Source organism: Arvicola amphibius, chromosome 17 (assembly GCF_903992535.2).
Source record: "Arvicola amphibius chromosome 17, mArvAmp1.2, whole genome shotgun sequence".
In the NCBI taxonomy this organism is placed as follows: Eukaryota; Metazoa; Chordata; class Mammalia; order Rodentia; family Cricetidae; genus Arvicola; species Arvicola amphibius.
In genome coordinates, this window is record NC_052063.2 from 28,226,744 (window position 1) to 28,253,972 (window position 27,229).

The following is a 27,229-nucleotide window of genomic DNA, read 5'->3' on the forward strand; positions in this document are numbered from 1 at the left end:
TTAGACAACACCAAAACCATCTGGGCAAACTTCATACTCTGCATCTCCATGTCTGATGGCAAATGCTCTTCAGATCTCCAACTCATATCAGCTTTGTTGACTCAACACAATTCTTTCTCTTGGGCTGGTTCCACTCCCTGTTAGCAGCTCTCCTCAGCAGTAGGTATCCCACAGCTCTGGCATCTCTAACATCTTGGGTTCTCCAAGGCAATCCAGGTTTCAACTTCACAGCTTCATGCCCTGGCTTCCCTAGGCCTCTATTCAGGGATACCTCTGACACATAGTTGGGCTCAGTGACTTTTCTTAGTCTCAGGGGCAAATTCTGATGTGGGAATCCCCTCTGTGTGCTGTGATCACCATTAATGAATAAAGAAACTGCTTTGGACCTATAGCAAGGCAGAACTTAGGTAGGCAGGGAAAGCTTGGCTGAATGCTGGGAGAAAGAAGGGTGGAGTCAGAGAGAAGCCATATAGTCCTGCAGGAGACAGATGCTGAAACTTTGCCAGTAAGCCTCAGCCATGTGGCAATACACAGATTAATAGAAATGGGTTAAATTAATATAAGAGTTATCCAATAAGAAGCTAGAACTAATGGGTCAAGCAGTGATTTAATTAACACAGTTTCTGTTTGATTATTTCGGGCCTAAGCTAGATGGGTAGCCAGGAACCAACAAGTAGCCTCCTCGAACAAAATTCCATAACCTATTTCTTTGATCCTTAACCCTACAGCCAGAACCATGTGACTGAAGCTGCCAAGTTCTTCTCCTTGCTGGGGCTGGACCATGGCCAATTACATTTTCACCAGCTTACTCTTTTTGATGGTTACTTTTATTGTCTAAACTTGGCTGTTCTAGAACTTGTTCTATAGATTTTCAAACTCAAAGATCTTCCAGCCTCTGCCTTCAGGGTGCTGGGATTAAAGGCATGCAACACCACACTCAATTCTAAGATTTTAATGCCTTTTCACAAGTTGGGAATTTAGCTAGGTGGGATCTTTCCCTGAGGTCACCATTCCCTTTATTTCACTTCTTAATCTGTTTATCTCCTTGAATACAGGATTTAGCTCCATTCTGCTTCCTGGTGCTACTTTTCTCTTCAAATTTTGCATTTTCTTGCTCCTCTTTGTTATAAATCTTCATCAGAATTACCACTAATAACCACACAAAGGAGTCTATACTAGGCTGTTCTGAGATTTCCTCTGCATTCTAGAAAACCAAAGTCTTTTTTTATGGCTTTTAAACCCTTAAATGAACCTTCTTTTACCATTTTACATCTCTCCTTTTCATCTGCTAGGGAATAATTTTCTGCTGCTATTATAGACAAGAACAATACTTGTTTCTTGGCTTGTTACAAGATTGTCTCTCCACTCTCAAATTCGTCACGGTGTATTAAAACACAAATGAGGGAGCTGTGATCAATAGCAGTAAAACTCCGAAACACGATTGCGACGCTTCCCCATTTGACTGGAAATGACAGGTTGTAATTTGGATTACAGAGTGTTACAATTAATGCTAAACTGCCAGCCACGAACACGTTCAAACCGTCTTTGCACTCGTATTAGTGAAGCATGAGAGAAAGCACATCGAGGAACACAAATCATGACAGAGAGTGCAGGCGCTTGTGGAAAAAATGCAACATCCATTTCTGGTAAAAAAAAAATCAACTTTCATTTAATGCTTTATGTTGGGGAATTTCAAAGGCAATTCTTGTAGCACGTTATTTCATCAATTTATTTCCACGACCCTGCTAATTTGAAGGGAACAATTCCCATATAGCCCATGAAAATAGTGCTACTCTTTACGAGGAACAAGCTTCGAATACATCCTTCTTTACATGAGTTTTTGTAATTGAAATGTATTTTTCATAAAGAGGATATTAAAAGCAAATGAAGTGCCTATGACCAAAATTACATAATCTTTGGTTAATCATACTTATCTTTTAGCAGGCAAAATAGAGCTACATTTGTTCCGGTGCCTCAGGTAGTACCAATAATATGTATTAATTCTGAATCGTTATGGAATCAGAGAACACTGGAGGTGTCCTTTGGGGAAACTATGATACCGTAAAACTCACATACTCTCTTTTAAGGCACCAAACTTTATGAACTTAAAACTGCATTTCAAGGATGAGTTTTTCTTCTGCATTGGTTTTGTGGCACTTACAAAGGTTATCATTCTACATGCAATTATCCAAAATTGCCCAATATGCAAGCTCAGAACAAGGATGAAGTTAGCCTTTTGGTGGTGAAAAATGAACAGCGGGGTGCCATTTAATAAGAATTAATCTACAGTCGTACTGCGATCTCCTAGTGGAACTCATGCCCTCTTTCTAATCCACTCTCAGAAAGCAATTTAAGGGTTGAGAGAACTGGTTGATAATTAACCTTTTAGAAAGCTTCAAGGAAGAAGGATGCTTCTTGATTTTTTTTTTTAGTTGTTATTCAAGTCCCATAAACTAACCATTTTAAGTATGTAGGTCTTCTTCTCATGTCTCCTCAAGTGTCTTGATCCAATTACTGGTTATGGCTACAAAAAAAATAAAAGTGACAGTAGCTTGATAGGGCCCAATATTACTAAAGAGCTTTGGACAATCATTTGGGATGCCCACTTCTCCCACTGGATTTGCTTTTGTTTTACAATGTAGTCTATCCAATTTCTTAAGGATTACTTACTCCAGTTTTCTGCAACCCTGGCTGAGAATTAGGACCATCTGAAAAATTTAAAACTATATACAGGTTTTGGTTCTAGTCCTGACCAGTGCTTCTGGAAGTGGGGCACCAATATCAGCACAGAAAGTCTAAATGACTCTAGGGGTCCAGGGTGTTGTGCAGTGTACCACAGAGTTACCCAGCCTAAATGACTCTAAGTACGATCAGCATTGAGAACTATGTCCCGTGTACTTCTTTGGATTTCTTTCCTTCACTATTTTTGGCTTGAATTGTCATCCGGAACTTATTTAGCAGTAGAGTTCTCTTGAAGAAATCCCAATAAATGATAAAAAGTTAAATGGATTAATTACAACTTCAGACACCTTAAACTTTTTATCAAATCCTATTGCTGAACTCTTGGGAGCTCTGGAGTTGCACAGAATTTAAAAATTAGTCTATGTTCTTCAAGTTACAAAAGCAGTGTGTGATGGCTATTCTTGCTGGCCACCTTGACTACATCTGGAATTACCCTAATGGCTGGGCACAGCTGGGAGGGAGTTTTTCCTTAATGAAGTCATTTGAAGAGAGAAGACCCACTTCTAACCTGGATCTTTGAAGTGGTAAGATCCACCTTTAATCCACATCTTCTGTACTGAGAAGATCCACCTCTAAGCCTTCCTCTAACAACCTGTATAAAGAATACGGAAGAAGGAACTTGCTTTCTTTCTTTTTGCCTGTTTTCTCCCACTCTTGATAGCAAGTTCCTTTACTGGTATTAAGCTCCAGGATCCAATACCCTCATACAGGCAAAACACCGATGCACATAAAATAAAAATAAATAATAAAAAAAATCCTACTTCTTCAGGGTTCCAACATATACTGAAGTCCAGATGACACATTCAACCTTGAGGATTGAACAATTAGATTCTTGGATCTTCTGTTGGTAGACAATCATTGTTGGACTAGCTGGACCACAAGTTGTAAGTACTAATAAATAATAGATTAAAAATAAAATATATAATATTCATTCTACAATTTCTATTTCTCCAGAGAACCCAGACTAAATATAGATATTTTGTGCCAGAAGTGGTTATAGAGCAACAGAAGTATAAAGAATTTTTTTTTTTGTATCTAGAATAGGCTTTCCAGCTTGCCAACACCTACAGTTACTGAAGCCTCTCCTGGGAACTTTGAAACCATTGGAAGCCCATTGTGTGAACTATTTTACAAACTTAAGGAGAAAAAAAAAAAAACAACTGATTATCCTAATTCACCAGTTGTGAGGCAACAGATTTAGCGATTCTGTAAGTAAAACTTTTGATAGTTTGTGGAAAAGTAAGGAAAATAATGGCACTGATTGGTTGCCCTCGGCACCTCTGGATACGTGGACCAAGGGAAAGAATGAGCTCCATGATAAAATTAATCAACTTCTAGCATCTCAGAACACGGTGAAGGGCAACACTGAATGCAGTGATAAAATGCCTGGCTGCAGATGCGCATACACAGACTAAAGGTTTCTAAGTGTGCCCGGGAAGAGAATCTTCTCTCTTGCAGCCACAGGGCTGAAGCTGCAGAAAAGGAAACCGCAGCCTGATGTGGGATGTCCTTCTGTGCTTTGTATATAGGCGTTGCTTTCATTGGTTCATGAATTAAGCTGTTTCAGCCAATGACCAGGAAAAATATAGCTAGGTGGGAAACTCAAACAAAGATACAGAGAAAAGGAAGGCTGAGTCAGGGAGACACTATGTAGCCAATGAAGGAATAACATGCTGGGAATCACCAGTAAGCCACAGCCTCGTGGCAATGCACAGATTAAAAGAAATTGGTTAATTTAACTGTGAGAGCTAGTCAGTAATATGCCTGAACCATTGGACAAACAATTTTAATTGATATTAGTGTTATTTCATAAGTGGTTGCAGGGACCTACAAGCAGGAAAGAAACCGGTCCAGGGGGACCAGCAGGTCAGAGAAAAACATTCAACTACAGAAGCTCTAATTATAAGGTTGGCTATACCAACCTTATAATTGGTGGCAGGCACCAATAATTTAAGTCTCCGCCTCAGAGGGTGTTGGCAGTTAAAGGAAGGGCATTAATTGGTAAAGAATGGAATCCTGTAACTTGGGATGGGAATGGGCTGAGAACGTCTCAAGTGTTTGTCTCACCTGATGTAGTATACCCACCCACAGATATGCTCCCGCTCCATCCATGAAACATGAGGAAAGTAATCCTTCATTGTCTGCTAAACCATCAGTGACTTTCTCTGAAGGAGATGCCAAGCAATACAAGATTGATGTCTCTCAGGGCCCACCAACCATGACTTCTATACATATAACCAGACTTAAGACGTCCATCTTTAAAAAAAAAACTAAAGCAAACAAATAAAAAGCAAAAAGAAAAAAGACACTAAGTTCTATTTTGATAAACTTATCCTCGAAGTCATTCTCAGATGTCATCAGAGTTCAATCTACACTGTTTTCAGTGTAGTAAAAGCTAGATGAAAATTCAAGGGAGTAAGACCGAAAGCTACTGTTCAAACTGTCTAGGAAAGTGGCTAACGATGTGTCGATTCTGCCCCGCCATTCCTCACGCTGTGAGGCACCATCCTCCAGGGCGACTTAAAGCAGTCCTCAAGCTCCACAGCTCCCGTCTTTTCCTTCTAACAACACCAGCAGTTCCTTCCGCCCTGCCCTTTAGTCCGTGAACTTCACAGTGACTGTGCCTCTTTCTATTTCTTCCCCTCACCCCTTCCTTCCTCCTCCCACAAGAGACAGAGTTTCTCCGTGTAACCACCCTAGCTGTCCTGGAACTCTCTATAGACCAGGCTGGATCGAACTCAGAGATCTGCCTGCATCTGCCTCCAGAGTGCTGGGATTAAAGACGAGAGCCACCAACGAGGTGCTCAACTTTCAACTCTTAAAGGAGACATACATTTCCAAACGCACTGATTTGAAGATTAAAACCATCCCACCCCGGGGAAGATAAGAAATTTGGAGTTCCAGCTGATGAGATCATAATCTTCAATACGGTTCTGAAGCGAAACAAGTAGCAGAAGTCTCAATTGTTTATTTAAAGCATGGGTCCACTTACAGCTTTCAGTATCTGGCATTTGGTATCCCAGATTATGACTCAATGTGATTTTTCAGTTTAGCTTGTTTTCTTGCCGGTTAGGTTTAACCTGAGGCTCTTTTGAGCATTCCTCTGTCTGTACATTGAAATGTTTTAACAGTTCATTTGACTTTACTTGTATTATGATTTGCCTTAAATATTCTATAAAGGAGCGTCAAATTATAGATGTCCCATTTAGAGCTGAGTACTCCAGTTTGTTATTTGCCACCACTGACCAGTCGTGGATCTCTGTATTCATCGTCTACTACAAAAAGAAGTTTCTCTGATGTGAATTGAGAGATGAACTAATCTGTGAGCATAACAAAACTTAGCAGGGAGGCTATGCATGATGGCACACACCTTTAATGTCTTGGGAGGCAGAGGCAGAAAGAACTCTGTGAGCTCAAAGCTAGCCTGGTCTACATAGTGAATTCCAGGCCAGCCAGGGCTACAAAGTTAGGTCCTATATTAAAAAAAGGAAACATCACTACTACTACATAGGGCCAATTTACATATGTCTTTTTAGCCGGAAAATAGTATTATGTTCTCTTATGACTTAGCCGGCCACAGGTCGTAGGCAGTCAACAATGCCGGGCATGAGTTCCATCTTGTGTAGCAGGCTTTAAATCTAACCAGAATGCAGTTGGCTATTCCCATGTCATTTGTGCCACAATTATACCACTGGGAACATCTTGCTAGGGCACTCATTATGTAGCTCACTGGGTCACAACTGGGTAAAGCTAATTACTTTTCTCTGCTGGTAGCATGCACAGAACATTGCAGCACTGTGAAAGCTAGTTAATAAAGATGAAGATTCCAGGTGAGTACTTGACTTGTCCATGTTTATCACTCAAGTGTGTAGAGTAGGTACCAAGTTCTGAAGAGTAACCAAAAACAGTGACAGCAGTCTGTAATGCTTGGGAGAGAGGGTCTGAGACAACTTGACAAGATGTAGCTCACACCTGGCACTGGCCTCAAGCTTGTTATACAGCCAAAACCCAAATTAAAACAAAACAAAACAAAAAACAATAAAAGTCAGCCTTAGGCAGCTTATCAAAGATAAACGATCTAACCTTTCTTAGCCTAGAACTGTGTCCTTCACCAATGCTTTAACTGACAGCTTTCAGTAAAGTCATGTCCTTCATAAATATTGTACCTTTACTATTGGATAAAATCTTCTAATGCTGAGGAATTATCCACACTGGTTTTCTAGTTAAGGAACATATTCAGGTTGTAAAAGAGCAATAAGGGCTTGAAACAGAGTTGCAGTACAGCCTTCGACAAGATGAAACACTTCCTAGCCCAGGAGATAGCTGCAAGTCTTCCAAAGGTCCCACTTTCAAGTTCATGATAGGATCATTACTGTCATTCATCTTCCGTCATTAGTAAGAATGAAGATGACTTCTTCTCAGTAACTACCTCCTAGAAAGCATTAAAAAAAAACTATTTTACTGAGGTTCATCCCCCAAAAAGCAATCACTTGCATTCTGTGGCAAGTATTTTACACACTATTTTAAGGAGCTACTTTCTCCAACTCCTTAAGGGCATTTTTTTATATTACAGCATAATAAAGTTAAATATATATAATATATAAGGTGCTGGATGGGTTAAATTCTGGGTAAGTGAAGTAATCTGTCGATGTGTGAGAACTGATCGTGGAAGTACCTGATATCAACCTCAGGCCTCCACATTCCCACCCACATGTATCCACACACATGGAAACATTCATAGACACAAGAATCATTTTTTAAAAATGAACAGAAAGCCGGGTGGTGGTCTGATGGCACATGCCTTTAATCCCAGGACTCGGGAGGCAGAGGCAGGTGAATCCCTGTGTGTTCGAAGCCAGCCTGGGGAAACCTTGTCTCGAAAAACAAAACAAAACAAAAACCAGAAACAAACAAACAAAAAAGAACCAGAAAATCCAAGGATTTGACTGGGTGGTGGTGGTGGCGCACGCCTTTAATCCCAGCACCTGGGAGACAGAGGCAGATGGATCTCAGTGAGTTCCAGGCCAGCCTGGTCTACAAAGCAAGTTCCAGGACAGCCAGGACTGTTAGACATAGAAACCCTATCTCAAAAAACCAAAAGAAAATAAAAAAGCCCAAGGATTTGTTAAACTATTTTTAACCTATACCATCAATCTCAGGTAGGAAAGAAATACATCCACATTTTAAGAATGAAATAAGAAATACAGAACCTCTCTCAGGTTGCAATCTGCAAAAGACCTACTGGACTCAGGAGTGGACTGTTGTTTTCTGTGTTACTGTGTGATAATAACAAAGAAACATCTCTTAAAATAGAAAACAAAATCTAAAGCTACACAGAAAAACCCTGTCTGGAAAAATCAAATCAGAACAAACAAACAAACAAAAAAAGGAAACAAAAAAGCAAAACAAAGAAACAAAAAACTTACCAAGATTGTTTTTGCTGTTGAGACCAGTCTCATGCAGTCCAGAGTTGGCCTTGAACACTAAACAGCAAAGAATGACTATGAAATTCCAATCCTGACTGGCAAGATAATTCCGTGGGTGATGCCACTTGCTGCCAAACCTGATGACCTGAGTCCAATCTCCAATACTCACATGAGAACCGATTCATGCAGGTCATCTTCTGATCTCCGCATGGGCAGTGTGGTGCGCACATACAGACATGTGCACACTTGCACACAATACAAAAACTCTCATCCTCCTGCCTCCACCTCGGGTGTGCTGGGATTACAGATGTGTGCCACCGTGCCTAGTTTGAATGACATTGGGGATCAAACCCAGGGCTTTTTGTCTGTTAAGCAAGCACTCAACTGAACCACATGTTTTTCTCCACCCACATAAGCCCACTTTGTCCTTTGAGACTGGCTGCTCCCAGACCAACGGCAGTCTTCCCTCCTCCTGCTGGGATTGCATGTGTATACCACTATGCCAGGCTACGTTGTTTAAAGTTGTTTCTTCTAGGTTTAAAAAGAACCCATAAACTTAAAATAAAACTGTTATTCAAACAAGCAAAAGATACTTGTTTCCTTACCGCAATGACAACATTTAGAAATGCAATTTTAACTGAGGATAACCACCCTCTTGAGTCTAGAAAATATACTTTATTTTAATCTGTCTTGAGTGGGTGTTATCTGTAGGACTTCAACATTCTTCCCAGAGCTGAGTGTCAGGGTATACACCTATAATCCCAGCATTTAGGCAGGGGATCACAGGTGTGAATACGTACAACTTTGATTACACAAAGAGACCTTATTTAAAAAAAAAAACTGTCTATCAAAATGATTTACTATCATTCCATTTACTACTATCCCCCCCAAATCGGTACATTTTCATCACACAGAATGCGACTACAGGTGCATGGATGATCTCACATCCACAGACATACTTGTATATCTCAGATCATGAACAAAGGTTCTTAGTTCCCATCTATAACTGCTAGAAAGAAAAGCACTTTGATCACCTGATCCCCTTGTTTGTACACCGCAAACAGGAAAGGCATTCAAATGAAAGAGACAGAAGTCAGATGAGCTGGATCTTTAAACATCTTTACAATACAAAGAAATAGTCATTAGCACACACTACTTGCTCATGGAATTTCCACTAAAACAATACACTTGCTCATTCTCCAGCACACACATTGTGTCTGACACTTGTGTGAACAACAGCATTGAAAATGCAGAGAAGTACCTGCCAAGTGACCAGGAGACAATGCTACACTCCCCAGGAAGAAAAAGCAACCCAGGCCCAGACTGACACAAGTAGAAATCTCAAAGATGAACTCTCCTCTTCTCCATCCCCCACCCCTGGTTTCTACTGGGAATGACACCAAGTCTGACTTCGTTTTCACAGGATACTTATTTAAAAATCTTTACAGCCGGGCGGTGGTGGCGCACGCCTTTAATCCCAGCACTCGGGAGGCAGAGGCAGGCGGATCTCTGTGAGTTCGAGACCAGCCTGGTCTACAAGAGCTAGTTCCAGGACAGGATCTAAAGCTGCAGAGAAACCCTGTCTCGAAAAAACAAACAAACAAAAAAAAAATCTTCTTTACATAAAGATCCTGAGAACTGGGTAAGCAAACTTCGACTTCCATAATGTCACCACTGATAATTTTCTTTAAAAAGCATGACTCTGGTTTGTCCTTGGGCAGCAGTGTGAGGATGGAACTGGACGTAGGGTAGAAACCATACTCAATATAAACTCAAGTACGCAATTTAGTAGGTGAGACAAACAAACCAAACTGTCAACTACTTCTAAGAGGTAAGTGGGGATAGTGGAAAAGGAAAATCTTGAGGGAGCGTTTGTCCTTTAAGGTACAGGTCAATAGCAGTTGAAATTTGGGGTAGCATGAAGTCCCATTACATGAGTAATAGGAATCAAACTCTTGGTTTCTTACCCTCTATTCTTTCCCCATCGTCTATACTTTCCCTTTACGCTCCATATTGGTGATGTTTTGTTTGTGATCTAACAAATAAAACTTGCCTAATGATCAGAGTGAGGAACTAGCCACCATAGAAGCCAGGCAGTAGTGGCACACACTTTTAATCCCAGCACTCAGAAGGCAGAAGCAGGTGTCTATGAGTTCAAGATTATCCCGGGCTACACAAGACCAACGCAGTCTAAAAGAGAATCAGAGCCAGGCGGTGGTGACTCATACCTTTAATCCCAGTACTTGGGAGTCACAGGCTTTTAATCCCAGGACTAGGGATGTGGAGACAAGAAAGGATATGGCTGGGCAGAGAGAGAAATATAATAAGGTGGGAGGAGATAAGAGCTCAAGGCATTCAGTCTGAGGATTTTTTTTAGAGGTAAGAACTAACTGTTGGCTGCTCTGCTACACTGATCTTCAGGTAAGCTTTATTTGTTAAAGCACAAACAAAATATCACCACAACCATACTGCAAGCAAACCCTAGGCACACAATGATGAGCTGCAAGTGCACTAAAGGCAGTTTCTAGCTTCCTGGTTCACATGCTTAAGGGAGATACTGAGGAGTCATCTGCATTCACATTATATACCAGTAAGAGTCACCTAATTGACAAAATTCTTTTGGGAAAGTTTTTATGGAGTCAGAAGCTATTTTTTTTTAAATATTTTTATCGTTTATTTAACTTTATTTTATGTGCATTGGTGTGAATGTTTCAGATCCCCTGCAACTGGATCTTCAGACAGTTGTGAGCTGCCATGTGGGTGCTGGGAATTGAACCCGGGTCCTCTGGAAGAGCAGTCAGTGCTCTTAACCACTGAGCCATATCTCCAGCCCCCAGAAGCTATTTTTTAAAAAAGGTAAACAAACACCCAAAGAGATGTGGGAGAAAATGAGGGTTGGCAAGATGGCTCAGTGGTTAAGTACCTATGATGAGTGCTCCTAATACTGTAACAAGTGTTAAAGACAATAGCAACATAGTAGCCTATGATGAGTGGTCCTAATACTGTAACAAGTGTTAAAGAATAACAGCAACATAGTAGCCTTTGATGAGTGGTCCTAATACTGTAACAAGTGTTAAAGACAATAGCAACATAGTAGCCTATGATGAGTTGCCACAAATGTATTACTCTGTAACAGATGTTAATGAACTATAGTAACAAAGTAGCCTATGATGAGTTGCCACAAATGTATTACTCTGTAATACACAAATGTATTACTTCCAGAGGACTGGAGTTCAATTCTGAGCCCCCACATGGTGGTTCATAACCACCGACAACTCCAGTCCCAGGGGGTACAAAGCCCTCTTCTGGCATCACCAGGAATTCATGTGGTGCAGACCTACATGCAGGCAAAATATCCATACACATAAAAATAAATAATTTTGAAAAATGAAAACATTATTTACTGAGAGGTCCTAGGCACAATGGTAAGAGAAAAAAATAGGAAAATATGTGTAATAAAATATAATGTACATAAAAATCTAAATTCCCTAAGACTGTTTATGTGAAAATATATGTATACAAATATATAAGGAAAAGGTATGAGTATATACTAACCAGCAGTAGTTACCCTTTGGGAGCGGGTATCAGGGATCCTTCCACATTAGCTCAGCTTTTGTTCCCTTAAAATGTATTTCTGTGCAACTAAATATAAAATCAGGAATGCTTACATTTCTAATACATTGATAGTTTCCTTAAAATAGCTCACTAGAAAAATCAGCTTCATCAAGAATTAGTTTATCTTTTTCCAACTTTGTTGTTTTATCCTGCTCCTTACCATCCATTGTTCTTCCCCTGTTCAAATAAAGTAAAGTACATCAGCTTAGTACTTCAAAAAGAAATGACACAGTTGCCAGAAATACCAAAACCAAGAGAAAAGGTATACTGGAAAGAAAGACCATTTAAAAAGTCAACCACCACCTTCTGACTCGTGGCATTTAAGGGATGAAGGTCTGAGGAAGGGTACCACACAACCCAGGGCAGCCGTTCTTGTGAAGGACCCAGAACCCACGTGATGGCTCATAACCACTTCTAACTCTCATTCCAAAAGATCTGACCCTCTCTTTTGACCTGCATGGATACCAGACATGCATACAGTGCACAGGCATACATGCAAGCCAAACGCCCATAGTCATTTAAAATGCAAACTTCAAAGAAGTCAAGATACTTGGCATAGCTGCTCAGCAAGTAAAGGCCTGACCACCTTTGATCCCTAGAACCTCCATGGTGGGAAGAGAGAACTGATTCCCACACATGTGCTGCCAGGTGTCCATACACACATACACAAAATAAGTAAAGAAATGCGAAAGTCATGAGAGAAGAGTTTAAAAGGTGTGAGGCACAGCATTAAGTTGCAGTCTCTGCAGAACAGAAAATGATGTAGGACCAATCAGCCTACCTCTCAGCAAAGATGATACACAACATCCTGGGTAAGCAAAAGCAGTGCTCAGGGTCTATTGAATGTAAGGGTATCTGTTTAGATGAGAAGCATTTCTGCTTGAGACAGGAAGCTCTTTAAAGAACTCATAATTTGGGGGCTCGGGATGAAGCTCAGTTGAAGTGTTGGCCTAGCACACACAGAGCTCCAGGTTTGATTCCCCAGCACCACATAGACTGTGTGATGCACAGCACTCAAGAGGTTGAGGCAGGAGGATCAGGAGGAATTCAAGGTCATCTTCAGCTACATAGCAAGTTTACAGCCAGCCTTTTTTCTTCAGTATTATAGTGCTAAAATGCAATTAGAAAAACTGTGCTCAAAACTGAAACTAGTTGTTTTGAAAAGAGGAAGGCCATCAAAGCAAGACATAAATGTAGCATGAACTATGGTTCATACTACAAAATGTATTACTCTGTTACAGGTGTTAAAGACAATAGCAACACAGTAGCCTAGGATGAGTGGTCCTAATACTGTAACAAGTGTTAGACAATAGCAACATAGTAGCCTATGATGAGTTGCCATAAATGTATTACTCTGTAACAGATGTTAATGAACTATAGTAACACAGTAGCCTATGAGTTGCCACAAATGTATTACTCTGTAACAGATGCTAATGAACTATAGCAACACAGTAGCCTATGATGAGTTGCCACAAATGTATTACTCTGTAACAGATGCTAATGAACTATAGCAACACAGTAGCCTATGATGAGTTGCCACAAATGTATTACTCTGTAACAGATGTTAATGAACTATAGCATCATAGTAGCCTGTGATGAAGCCAAGCACATGTAACTCAGTGAGTAGCAGCTTTAATTACGAAAACCTGGGCAATGCATTTTGTATTTTAGGAAAGTACATAAAGTCTCTTTATACATAATTGTGAGCTTCCTATTAGTCACTACTATCTACACCTTTTCCTGGAGAGTCTCAAGATTCAAAATGGTCACAAGGACATCAAAAGATAATTTGGGAGTTAAAGGAACAAATCAAACTATATCAAGGGATAATATAATTTACCTTTGCACATGCTACCTCCAATTATCTTCCAATAATTATTGAGGGTTCATGGTGTAGAAGTCTATTAGCATTTATAAAACAGAAAAGTATAAACTATATGCTAAAAGAAATAAATAGCATCACACTCTTTTAAATGTTCTAATTATTTGGCACATAATGTGTATCTTGCTTTATCTAGAAAGTATTTGATGACAAAAGCAATGTATTTGTTAAAGTGATGATAAACATTGTTGGGTCAGATAGTTTTATGTGTATTTGACTTCTATCCTATCTCCTTCTAGTTCCTCAACTTTACCTTTCATTTCAGAAACCAAAAAAGAAAAAAAGAAAAAAAAAGAAACATCATTGCTCTCTAACACCAAGGGGGGAAAACTAATAATTCAGAGCTAATATAAAAAAGATTTCGATACAGTAACAATCATAATCTTAAGGTATTCTTAGGAGACACATGAAACACAACAAGCACGTATATTTCATATAACAAGATGATACTCGTTTCTTTTCAGATTACTGCTTACCCCCAACTATTACAGAATACATTTTTAAAAACAGCCTTCCATAATCATAAAGCAAAACAAGCAGCAAGCTACTCATTACAGAAATGGTGACTGTATACTTAATGAAATTAATGACTGTCTTAAACTAACTTTAGGTTATGTGACATGTATCCACTTGTGGAGAATCCCATCTAGCATCTACTTTCAGTACATATCACACAGTGCCTTGTGCCTTTTCCTAGTAGCACACAGACAGAATGGGAGGAAGACAGCGCCAGGAAATCCTCGCTAGTCTCAGCGCGCCATTGCTCTCTTTCCCTTGTGCGCACACTCTTCTTTACGCTCATTCCACTTAGGCTCTGGCATGCTTCAGAGCACAGCAGGTACACTGTGTTACCTGTCTTTGTTACTGAATCAGTGTGGATCATAGGCTTAAAGAGACAATGTAGCATGTTAGGTGGCAAAGGACAATACAGAGGATAGTTTCTACCCCAGAGGATAGTTCTGCAACTCCAGAGCGGAGGCTCCTGTATGGAATTAAGAGGGAAAAACTCAAGCACAGGTCTCCAACGATCAAGTTTAACTTAGTTTAATTCCATCTCTAGTTTAAAAAACAGTATTCTATTCCAATGAGGAAAGTATATTTCCTATCTACAACAGTAGGATTGGCAGCAGTCTTTACTCTTGAAAAAGCCAGCGCATAGGGACAAATCCTCCAATGACTCATGGTGTCTGCTGCCCCTTCTGCCCCTGCATAAACACAACTCCACAGGAACCCAGGAATAGCACAGCCCAACCAGCCTGCAATGGGACATAGCTGCAGCTCACTCTCTTGACTCTTTCCATTCTAACCGTCTTCAGGCACATAGCAGAGTCAGTGATTGAAATCTGGCAAGGTGGATAAGTAAATAATCTGAACAGAGGGCTCAGAGAACACAATGCTAAGTTAAATTCCTATTATCTAGATGGTAAGGTGTCAAGTCATTCAACTTTCAGTCTAGGTTTAAGCTAGTCCTAAGAATATGGTAGTATTCACTTAGTGACCATCACCTCCTTGTATTTTCAGAAATGCTTACTGTGTTACTATATTCTAATCCTAGAAAAAGTAAAATCCAGGGACCATTCCATCTTATCTTACACACAACATTTACTAGTTTTCCAAGCAAGACAGAAATGGGAAAATAGATATATTAGAACAAGAACAATTTATGTTAATGTCCACAATCTGTTTCTCCTGTGAGCAGTGCCTGATTTTTTTAAATGAACAAATTTCAGTCCAATACTTAAAAAAAGAAATTAAAAAAATAAAAATCCAATGTAGGACTAATTATAAAATAAACAAGAATATGATTTTATAATAAATCTTACCAGTGTTGCTGTAACTGTACTATAAAATGCTTCTTCCCATAAAAATTCAAATAATTCTTATAAAATGAAATACAGCTTTCTATATTCATTTCTGACAGGCAATGACCAATAAAACATCCTAAGGGATCCAGAAGTGCTGCCTTGAGAGCATCAATCACCACTCAACATGCTATATAAATAAGCCTTGGTCAGTGCTACCAAATGGGACCCCCTCTGCTCAGGCCAGTGAACCCATCTCAGGGAAAGCCCTATAAAAACTCATGTTGTCACAGAAGTGAAACTTGGCAAGCTTCACTCAAATCCTTCTAAGGTAACTGTTCTAAAACAAAATTGGCAGGAGAAATCTTGTTTAATAATAATAATACTAAAAAGGCAAATGCTGCTTTTTGATCACTGGGATGTAGAGAGGCCAAAAAAAAAAAAAAAAAAAAAAAAAAGGAAAAGGGAAAAGTGACAACAGTAATAATTCAAGTAGAGTCTGTACACATTTAGACACGCCACCTTCACATTAAGACAAGGGAAGGAGGGCTATGATCGTGATAACAGCGCCAAAAAGCTTAGGTATTATCACCAGCGGGTAATTCACTTTACAGTCTCCAATAAGACAACTGTATATACTTTTGCACCTTGCGCTTGTAAAAGCAGATAAAATATTTAATATGTAATTTACAATGTATTTTACCAGCTCAGCATACAGGATGTTTATAGATTATATCAAAGTAGTAGACAGTTAGGGGCCTGTGCAAACCCTGCAAAAATAGAACTTCAGGTATCTGCTAATCAAAAACAAAAACAAAAACAGTATGCTGTTTAGAAGTGATACAATTCAAACTACCACAAAATACAAAGGACTGCAAAAATGTATACCATTCCAACATCATATATAAGTTATTAAATAAAGATCTGATTTAAAAGAATATAAATGAAGCCTTTAAGTAGGTCTTTTCTACATGCATATTATTCCTCATTAAAGAAAAAATATGTAAAAAGGCCATTGGTAATTGCTTTGTTAACATTTGTAGAAAATGCCAATTCTCTGGTCACAAACTCCACTAAGTTTAGCACTTAAGGTCTCTGCAGTGTTATAAACGTAATTTAAAATACTGTTAATTCTCTAACTCCATTGGTAAAATGATGTGACTTGGAATATGGCAGTCTTCATGTTCAGGGCAACGATCCACAGTTCCGTTTTGTTCTGAGTTTCACAGGCATGAGCAGTTATCCAGAAGAACAGCACCCTCCACTACCGCTCTGCGCTTGAGGTTCATCGTCGATGATCTGCACGCCTCGCCTAGCAGCCCCCCCTTGACTAGCGCCGTTGCCTTTAGCTCTCTCGTCCACTTGCGCCGTTTCTATCATTCCTGAAAACAGAAAGCAAACATGAGTACACCAGTCTTCAGAGTTGTCCCTCTCTGCAAGGTCATTACTCTGCTGCGATACTAGTCCTGAGTTTCAGTCAACAGACATGGTAAATAATGAGTACTGGGTCAACTCAAGACAAGCTTTAAAACCTAGAATGCAGAAGGTATAACACCTGGTGCTATAACGGCCACAAAGCAAGCAATAGAGGAAACATAACACCGTTTTACGGTTTGCATAACACACTGTGTACTCTACGTATAATCTCAAGATTTTTCAAACATAACAGAAACAGGTTAAAGTTCAAGTTATTCTTAGCACAAGAGATTAAATTTGGGGCACAGGACTTCTTTAAGAAAACGGTATTTGAGGGGATGGAGAGATGGCTCAGTGGTTAACAGAGCACACCGCACTTGTAGAAGAACCAGGTCCTACATCTGGAAGCTAATACTCCTCTGGTTTCCTCCAAAACCCATGTGCACTATCCACACAGAGACATACACTTAAACACGTGTTTAATTAAAAATAATATATATACTAAACCAAATGGTATTTGAAAGAGTACAAAGAACATAAGGGGTGGAGAAGGGTTCAGCAGTTAAGAGTGTTCCAAAAGCATAAAGACATGGCACTTGACTTGAATCCCAGCTCCCGCATAAGGAGTTCAGTTTTCCAAAAGAAGTCTACTGACTTTCATGGGGACAGAGACAGGAGGACAGCTGGGACTTACTGTTTCTTAGCTGGTTTCTACCCTAGCCAAGAAAATGTAGTTTTAGGTTCAGAGAGAAACTCCTAACTACAAAGACAAGGGTGGAGAACGGCAGGAGAGAGGACATCCACTGCCCTCTTCTGGTCTCCTCTGGGACACACAGAAACACACAAAAATGAATCTTAAATAAAAAGATGCAGGAGCTTCACAGCTGAAGTAACTTATATACACATATGTATATATGCAAGAGAGAGCGCGAGACATTCATGTGTGTGGTACATAGTATAAAACTACACGAATTAGGTGTAGTGGTAAATGCCTTCAATTCCAGCACTCAGGAGACAAAGGTAGGTAGATTTCTGTGTGTCCCAGGCCAGTCAGAGTTACATGGCAAGAAACAAAAGAGAACAACATAACACATCAAAACTCACATGAGTCCTGACAGTGAACAGCTGGATGCTGGGAGCAGTTGCCTGTAATCCTATTATTTGGGGGCTGCCGACAGGAGGATGAGGAGTTCAAAGACAGTCTCTGTTACATAGAGCTCATTACATGAAGCTCTGTCTCACAGAAGGGGACAGAGGGGGAGGAATTTTTGTGATTTTTTGGCTTAGACAGAGATTTCTTATAAAAGAAAACTCACATTTCTAAGAAACAAAGACAAAGCTGACAAATGGAACCTTATTGAAAAGGAAAATGCCTCCTTTTTGAGAAAAAGTTTACAAGAATGAAAATTCAAGACACTGACACAGAGGAAACTTCTGCAGAATACTTAATCAACAAGAAGAAGGAAGAAGAGAGGGCAAGTCTTTAAAACAGAAGTGTCCAAAAGTCTGCCCAGGGCACGGGTCATGAAGAACACTCTCAAGCTGGGGTGTGCCAGACACTGTAGAGAGAGGAAGTGACACAGTACAGAACCCTGCTTCTCCTTAATTATTCAGCCTTTCAAGTTTTCCATTTCTAGGTATGTTTTTGAATGTATGAAATGGGGCTGGAGAGATGGCTCAGCGGTTAAGAGCATTGCCTGCTCTTCCAAAGGTCCTGAGTTCAATTCCCAGCAACCACATGGTGGCTCACAACCATCTGTAATGAGGTCTGGTGCCCTCTTCTGGCCTGCAGACATACACACAGACAGAATATTGTATACATAATAAATAAATATTTTTAAAAAAATAGAATGTATAAAATGGATTTATATTAGTATCTATGTTATGGGACTTTTAAATGAATATATGGAGAATAAATATCTTAAGGCATGAGACTTATCTGAAACTTTTTAATTGAAGTATGAGCTGAGAACTGAAAGCATCACCCCTTGGGTGCTTGTAGAAACATGAACTTCAGGCCATAGCCAACCTACACCAAAATGTGTTTTATGCAGACCCTCACACGGCTGTACACAGCAATGGTTATACAGTTCACTGGCTCTCAGACCTAGTATGCATCAGAATCATACAGAAGGCTTCTTACACAGACTGTGCCCCCTCCAGACATAGGTTTGGGACTGGAAGCTGCATTTCTGGTAATCTCAGGCGACGCTAAAGCTGCTGACTAGTAGAGACCTTGTTATTCTAGAGGAATTATGAATGACTTCAGAGTCTTAAGTAAAATTTACCCCAAAGTTTGTGTACACGTATTTTTTTTCCTAGAGCACAAAACCAGTTTCATCAAATCGTCAAGAAAATGAGGTCCACAAATTTAAAGACTGCAGTTTGACAATCACTCCCTATTATTCCATAGATTAACAATCTCCTAAATGTAAGCATTGTAGTGGCAACATGAGAAACAAACGTCAGGCTGCACTTATACAGAAACTTGTTTTTCTTTTCTAAGAAAACCTTTTAACATGAAACCTTCAAACATATAAAAATAGTGAAAAGGAGCCTAGTAAAAACTCACCCCCTCATTTTACCCACATTCCAATTGTCTCTACCGCTGTTTTGAATCAAGCTCCAGACACATTTTATTCATGGATTACTGTAATATGCACATCTAAAATAGAATTTTTTAATGCTTAACCATTTATAATGACACCTAAAAAGACTAACCTTTATGTTTTAATAACAAAATTCAGTGCACATTCATGTATTGATTGTCTTCAAAAATGTTTTTATTCACGAATCTGTCAATCAAGATCCAAATACAGTCCACCCACTCCAACAAAGTGTTATGGCTGTTAAATGTGAGTTCCTTTTTTCATTTAAAAAAATGGATATGTAGAACAGAGATCCACCTTAGATGTCACCCACCTTATCCTTTTTTTTTTTTTTTCTTTTTTGGTTTTTCGAGACAGGGTTTCCCTGTAGTTTCTAGAGCCTGTCCTGGAACTAGCTCTTGTAAACCAGGCTGGCCTCGAACTCAGAGATCCGCCTGCCTCTGCCTCCCGAGTGCTGGGATTAAAGGCGTGCGCCACCACCGCCCGGCCACCTTATCCTTTGAGAAAGCTTTTCACCAGGTTTTAAGCTTGCTGATTTGCTTAAGCTAACTGGTCAATGAGCCCCAGGGATCCAACTGCACAGTTTGGGGGTGGGGGCAGGTTCATAAACGCATGCTACCACGGCTGTGGGTGTTGGGAATCAAACTCAGGTTGTCACAGCTAACTATTGCCTCGGCCGCTTCAATGTGTTTTAGTACACATAGTCTGCTCCTTTTTAAAAACTAATCACACACACATTTTAAATAGTTAGTAGACATCAAAAAATGATTTCAAAACCATTAGTTTATTGATTAAAACAGATAAAAATACCTAAGATTTTAAAACATGAACCACACAAATACCAAGGAAAAATAGTACAGATAGATCTAAAAAATTTCCTGCTTTCATTGCTGAAATGGGCAAAATATCATTCCAGAAAAATTAACAATTTTTTTTTTTTGAATCAGGGTCTGGACCAGGCTAACCTCAAACTCAGATCCACCTGCCCTGGCCTTTAGAGTGCTGGGATTAAAGGTGTGTGCCACAACTCCTGGCTAGAAACATTAATAGCTGTTTGTAAAAGCCACTTGTAAACATACTGAAGACAGCATACGTACTTTTACAGAGGTCAAGGAAGAGCTCCTCGATTCCTTTGTTTTGTTTAGCGGAAGTATGATAATGTTTTGCTCCCACAGAATCTGCATACCTTAAAAAAGAAAAAAATATCAATCACTGACATAAAGCCCTTGAAGCTTTCTACAATTGCAATTTTAGTGACTAAGTTTACCTTTATTGATTTACTAACTTAACCAATTTTTGTTACGTTAAGATTATTTAGGTATTTAATTTCTCTATATATTGAAACAAATTGGGGGAAAAACAGAACATAAAAAATTTTGATACAGTAATCTGGAACTGATTGGTTTTTGTGACCTCCAACCTTTTAATCTTGATAGCCTGTTCTCACACCAGTCTTTCGATTTCAGTAAAATCAAAAGAGAAATGGAGAGAGGAATATCTGCTCTTGCCAGATGTTCAGCATCTCACAGTTCAAATACACTTCCTGAGAACAAGGGTTCAATCCATCAAGGCAGACTGTGAGAGTTTGGTGCACACCCTGAGGGGTCAAAGCTAACTGTCAAAGCCCACAGGAAGCAGGTGGCGTTGCTGGGGAGCAATGGGAACTGAGGAGCATGACACTTACGACTCTGCTTCTTGGATGGAAACATGTCTCTCCTTTTCCAAGTCTATTTTATTACCTAATGTGAAGAAAGGAAATACTGATCTTAATAATGATTTATTTTTAATACAATTAGACAATAATAAATATATAATTGTAACTAATTATTTGAAAAAATGACAAGAATCCCCCTCAGATTTCTAAATGTCTTAATCACAAAGATGCGAGAGCTGTTCATGACCATCAGGCCTGTGTCTCACCGCCTGCAGCAGGTCAGCCTGCTCTCTTCCAAGGAGAAGGGCACTGCTCTTGGATACAGGGACAGCAGGGGCTAAGATTCATTAGGAAGTACAATGATGTTTTATTAAGGTATAGAGACATTTTCCCTTTTTTATATACTTTATTGTTTTTAATTGAGCTGTACATTTTCTCCACTTCCCTTCCCCCCTTCCATTTTCCCCTCTTTCCCCCATACTCCCAATTTAAAATTCTTTATTCCCCAATCAACTTTAAACCAATCATTAATTAAGTATAACTCTTGGTTTACTAAAATATATCAAGTTTGCATCTTGGGCACTAAAAAAGAACTCTTCCTTGATGACCTGAACTAGTTAAAGGAAAAATTTTAATGTATGAATTTTTAAGTATTCCTCCACCAGAGACTAAATACATTGTTTATGAAACAATTTTAGTGACCTTTCAGAACTTAATATATACATGTCACATAGATTTGAAATTACTGAAACTAAGTTTAGTCTTTCTTAAACAATGGAGCTACGCTAAGATTTTTCTGAGAAGCAAGCAGAACCAAGATACTGCACAAAGCAGACCCCTTATTGAGTACGGGACGGAAGTTAAGACGACCTGGGTGGACACAGAGTAAAGGCCAGGGGAGGGGGGCAGCCGAAGGAAGCTCACTTGAATCAAATGGTTTCATTTCTCCATTTTAACTTTCAGACAGAATAAATAAACCTTATAAAGTAATGAGCAAAGCACCCAATGAAAGATGAAACGTTCATCAAAAAGAAATGCAAGTCAAGAGGTGCTATATACTGAAGACCTCAAATAACCTGAGCTCTTAATTGCTGGTAGCTGCGACAAACTATTTGCCTACACTGCCCATGGATGAGAGTGTGAGAGGGTAAATATTAAAGTCAGTGAGCTCCAACTGACTCTGCTTTGAGTCCTACTCTCTGAACAGATATACTCAGCTGCAAGTACTACATTTCACTTTCTACATTGTGGTCTGCCAATAAAATTCAATCAAATATTATAGCCAGTTTACTGAACAGTAATCAGATACATCAAGCCATTTATCCTACAAATACAAGCAGCACCACCTGGTGTCAGGTGTCTCCTATAACACTTCATTACAGTGGAGAGATGGTTCAGTGGTTAAGAGGACACACTGCTCTTCCAGAGGACCTGAGTTCACTTCTTGCCCCCACGTAGGTTCACAACTAACTGTAATTCTACCTCAAGGAAGGGAAAAGCCTGGGGCCTTCATGGGTACTTGCACTCACATGTACATAATACCTGCCCCCAACACACACAGAATTAAAAATAATAAAAATAAATCTAGCCAGATGTAGTGGCATATACCTTTAATCCCAGAACTCAGAAGGCAGAGGGAGACAGAGCTACATAATGAGTGTCTTTGTCTTTCTGTCTCTCTCTACATGTGTATGTTTTATGATATATATACATACATACATACATATATACACATATTTAAATAACTTCATTATATTAGAAAAACTTGGGAAAACATGACTGAACAATACTTCTAAAAAGGAGATAAAGGTTTTGTTAGCTATAATCTGTATAAAAGAAGCCATGAGTTGACATGACTGTTAAAATATGGAAGCCTGAGCTGGGCACGTTTAGGACTATAATCCCTGTAACTCCTGCACTCCTGGGAATCTAGCATTGTACCTCATGATGAGCCAGCAGCCCTTGAACACCTCAAGAACAGTTGTGGAGTACAGTGAGCCCGTGATTCCTTGGGAAAAGCAAACAGCAGTGGAGAAGTACCTCATTGTCACAACGCATGACTCAGAGGGCAAGGGTCAGACATCATTTTGAGAGAACCTGTCTGATACTGAGGTCCCCTGAGAATGGGCAATAACCACAAGATACAAGATGGAGGAGCTAATTTAATCTGCAATGATCCCACAGCAAGGGAGCCCTAGAAGGCAATGCAGAAAAAAGGGTCAGATGCTGACCAGTACCCAAGGCAGGAGGCTCATGCCAGGAAGAAAACTTCACAGAATCCATCTCATGTACCGAGAATAACCTGGCAGTATCACAGGCCCTAGCCTAAGGGTGGTAAGTAGAGCAGCCTCCGGAATCACCCATCCTCAGCTACTGCTATACTCTGAGAACTGAAGCTCTACTGGGCTGGGTGACACCCACAGCTGCATCCTGCCAGCAGGGCAGTGGTACTTAAGAATGGATGCACAGGTCCTCAGACTTTGCACATCTGAGTGATGTAGTTGCTTCCTATGATCTCTACATACTTGGGGGATAACCCTTAGCTAAGAGAGCCGCCCTGGGAACTATGTGCTAGAGAGCCAAGAGTTCCTGACCAACACTGAGAATGCAAAGCTAAGTGTTGTTAGCTGAGGGCCATTATACACAGAGACTAGGCTGGTTGTCATCGGCACCAGTGAATGTCAGACACTTGTAACATACAGGCTCAATAGCAGCACAGACAGAGGAGAGGCGAGAGCCCACAAGCTCAAGCCCCTCCTCCCTACATAAGTGGAATTCTTTACTTTTTAAAAATCAAGAAAGAAGCTGTTCCAACATTTATCTGTTCATACCTTTCTCTTTTATTATTTTTTTGTTGTTGTTTTTTTTGAGACAGGTTTCTCTGTAGCTTTGGAACTTTATCCTGGCACTTGCTCTGCAGACCAGGCTGGCCTCAAACTCACAGAGATTCACCTGCCTCTGCCTCCCGAGTGCTGCACCAATACTGCCTGGCTTTATTACATCTTTTAAAAAGATTTAATTTTTTATTATTTATTATATGTGTGCCTGTATCAGTTTATGTACAGTGTGTGTGTGTGCAGGTGGCAGGTGCCCACAGGTCAGAGGCCTTTAGCAAGAGCCGTTAAGTACTCTTAACCATCTCTCCAGGTCCTCTCCTTATTACATCATAAGCAGTACTTTTGCTATACTTCTAGACGCTTTTCTACTCCCTTCTGTACAAGTCATCTATTTCGGCTCATTCATTTAGCATTATTGGCAATACTGCCCCACCACTGTCTGCTTCATATCCTCCACTCTCCCCAACACACTTCCTCTCTACTATACTTTTAGCAGAATGGAGGAACTCATCAATAACATTACAGAAGAAAATTTCAAAAATCTTATGAAATGGACTTTCAAATTCAATTAGTATTTAGAACCCCAAATAGACAGGGCAATAAAATAGATTAAAAGACAATGAACGAGAAAGATCTCAAGTTAGAGGCTAAGGAGAGAAATGAGAAAGTAACTACATATGACATAAAAGTGCAGTAGGAACTACCTGCATGTGGGAGAGCAGCAAGGACATGACCACCAGGGCAGGGTGGGTGAGGCCATAAAGGAGAGGGATAAATAGGATAAATAGAACAATAGCATGCACACAGGAGAGCACCACAGTGAACCTCACTACAGGATATGCTAGCCTTTAAAGCAGACACAAACTTGAAAACAAAGAGTTCTCTTAAAAAAGTGGAGGTGCACACCTGCAATGCTGGCCATCAGGAGGCCAAGGCAGAAGGATCATGCTAAGTTCAAGGCAAGCCTGGGCTATACAGCTAGACTTAGTCTCAAAAAGCCTAAACAGTAAGCATAGGTTACAGGCATAAGAGGAGGCAAACAGGAAGAAGAAATCAAACTGGAAGAACACAGCGAAGTCTTCATGAAGAGTAATGGGATGGTGCAGGTGGGATTCTGCCACAGTGTCAGGTCAGACACAGTGCCGCAAGGACAGTGTGTCCTAGGGTGGATGGAGTCCAAGAACACCTGGTCTAATACACTGGAGGAAGTACCCGCCTGACCCCTTCCTAACCCTTTCGTGCTCTCCAGGTCATCCTAAGGACAAGAAATGCAGGAATAAGGTAAATGAGTTCTTAAAATTGTTCTAAATTTCATGTCAAATTTGCCAGGAGATAGAAAAACGTGTATTTCATGCTCCCCATTAATAAACTATGTTATTATTTTATTATTCAACTTCTTTAACTTTACATATATATGTAAATAATTCTGCTCTTCAGAGATATAACAAAATATCATAAAAAAATTAATCTTCAGTTATTTACCTACTGTGATCACTCTAAACATGGTAGGACCCTGTGCTACACAAAGCTATACAAATCTCATTAACAACTAGCTAAAACTTTGTCCTCAAATTCCTATGTGATCTATTACTCTAGTATTCCTGTATCAGGGATCCCTGTTTGACTAATTCCTTATATGTAAAATAAAAAGGAGCAAATCATTTCTCTACTCTCTTCCCTAGAACTCATACTTTGGTAGGAGACCACACAGTTACCCATCTAAAGGTAATAATATGTATGAATGGTAAATTCCAGTTAAGAATAAATTCCTAGGGCTAAGAGCAGTATTTTCCCATGCAGATCATTCCATTGCTTCAATTTCTAAAATAACCACCGCTTTTATCTTCCACTAAATTATCCTGGCTTCAGAGTTGGAGAAATGACTCAGTGGTTAAGAGCACTTGCTATTCTTCCAGAGAACTTGTGTTCACTTTCCAACAACCACGTGGTGGCTTACAACCACCTGTAACCCTGTAACTTAGTTCTATGGGATCTGAAGACATGTTTTCACTTCATGGATGCTAGGAAGCATATGGTGCACAGACATACATGCAGCCAAATGCCCATCGACAGACATTTTTAAAAATAAAAAGTTAAGAAAAAAAGGTTTTTGCCACCATCCCTGGTCTGGCCACTTACACACACACACACACACACACACACACACACACACAAAGTAAGAAAAACAAACTATTCTGGTTTCTCCAAGCTCGGTCTTATTATTATCAGCCACAAAAGCAAAAGCCAGCATCATCTTTGGCAGCTGTTTGATGCCAGGTAAGTACATATCCAGGACCCCACTTCCCTGCAATTCCCCTGTAATGTCCAGGACCCCACTTCCCTGCAATTCCCCTATAATGTCCAGGACCCCGCTTCTATGGGATTCTTCTGTAGTGTCCAGGACCCCACTTCCCTGGGATTCTCCTGTAATGTCCAAGACCCCACTTCCCTGGGATTCTCCTGTAATGTCCAGGACCCCACTTCCCTGGGATTCTCCTGTAATGTCTAGGACCCCACTTCCCTGGGATTCTCCTGTAATGTCCAGGACCTCACTTCCCTGGGATTCTCCTGTAATGTCCAGGACCTCACTTCCCTGGGATTCTCCTGTAATGTCTAGGACCCTGCTTCACTGTAAAGCCCTCGGGGTTATAAGGATTTTATAATGGTGCCTACTACATACGCATACTATTTCTAATATATGCTCCCCACTCAGTAACCGTTAGAGAAATATTTTTTTAAAAGGGACCCGAAGAGAAAGTCTAAAGTCTAAGACTGGTCTTAGAGGTCTTTTATTTTACTACTCTGGAATCATGAACTACCTATGTTCTTGAAGTCAGTTGTTCTCAATTTAAAAAGTGTACAATTAAGTGGACACATAAGAACAGTGGCTCACTTAAAGCAGTTCTTATACTCTTCCTTTTCTTTTCTTTTCTTTTTTGTTTTTTTGTTTTTCGAGACAGGGTTTCTCTGTGGCTTTGGAGCCTGTCCTGGAACTAGCTCTTGTAGACCAGGCTGGTCTCGAACTCACAGAGATCCGCCTGCCTCTGCCTCCCGAGTGCTGGGATTAAAGGCGTGCGCCACCACCGCCCGGCCTTTTCTTTTTTTAAAGAGCTAACGCTTCTGGTGAAAAGGTAAAGGATGAAGCAAGCCTGGGACCCTCACTAGGTCCTAGAGGTGTCCCTTGAAATGTAGGGCTTGGGTCTGCTGGAAAAGTCAACCCCAAGTCTAAAAGAGAAACACTAAAAT

The 27,229-nt window shown here is 40.0% G+C and overlaps 1 protein-coding gene across 1 annotated transcript in view; it reads right to left on the bottom strand.

Annotated features, from left to right (window-relative positions):
- Positions 1 to 14,693: 14,693 nt before the first annotated feature.
- Rab21 (RAB21, member RAS oncogene family) overlaps positions 14,694 to 27,229 on the bottom strand; it is a 29,978-nt gene continuing 17,442 nt past the window's right edge. Inside the window, exons 5-7 of the mRNA XM_038314901.2 lie at positions 21,177 to 21,231; positions 20,590 to 20,678; positions 14,694 to 16,849 (exon numbers count right to left, since the gene is read on the bottom strand). Coding sequence (XP_038170829.1) covers positions 16,707 to 16,849; positions 20,590 to 20,678; positions 21,177 to 21,231 — 287 coding nt within the window. The 3' untranslated portion in view covers positions 14,694 to 16,706. The remainder of the gene's footprint in view (positions 16,850 to 20,589; positions 20,679 to 21,176; positions 21,232 to 27,229) is intronic.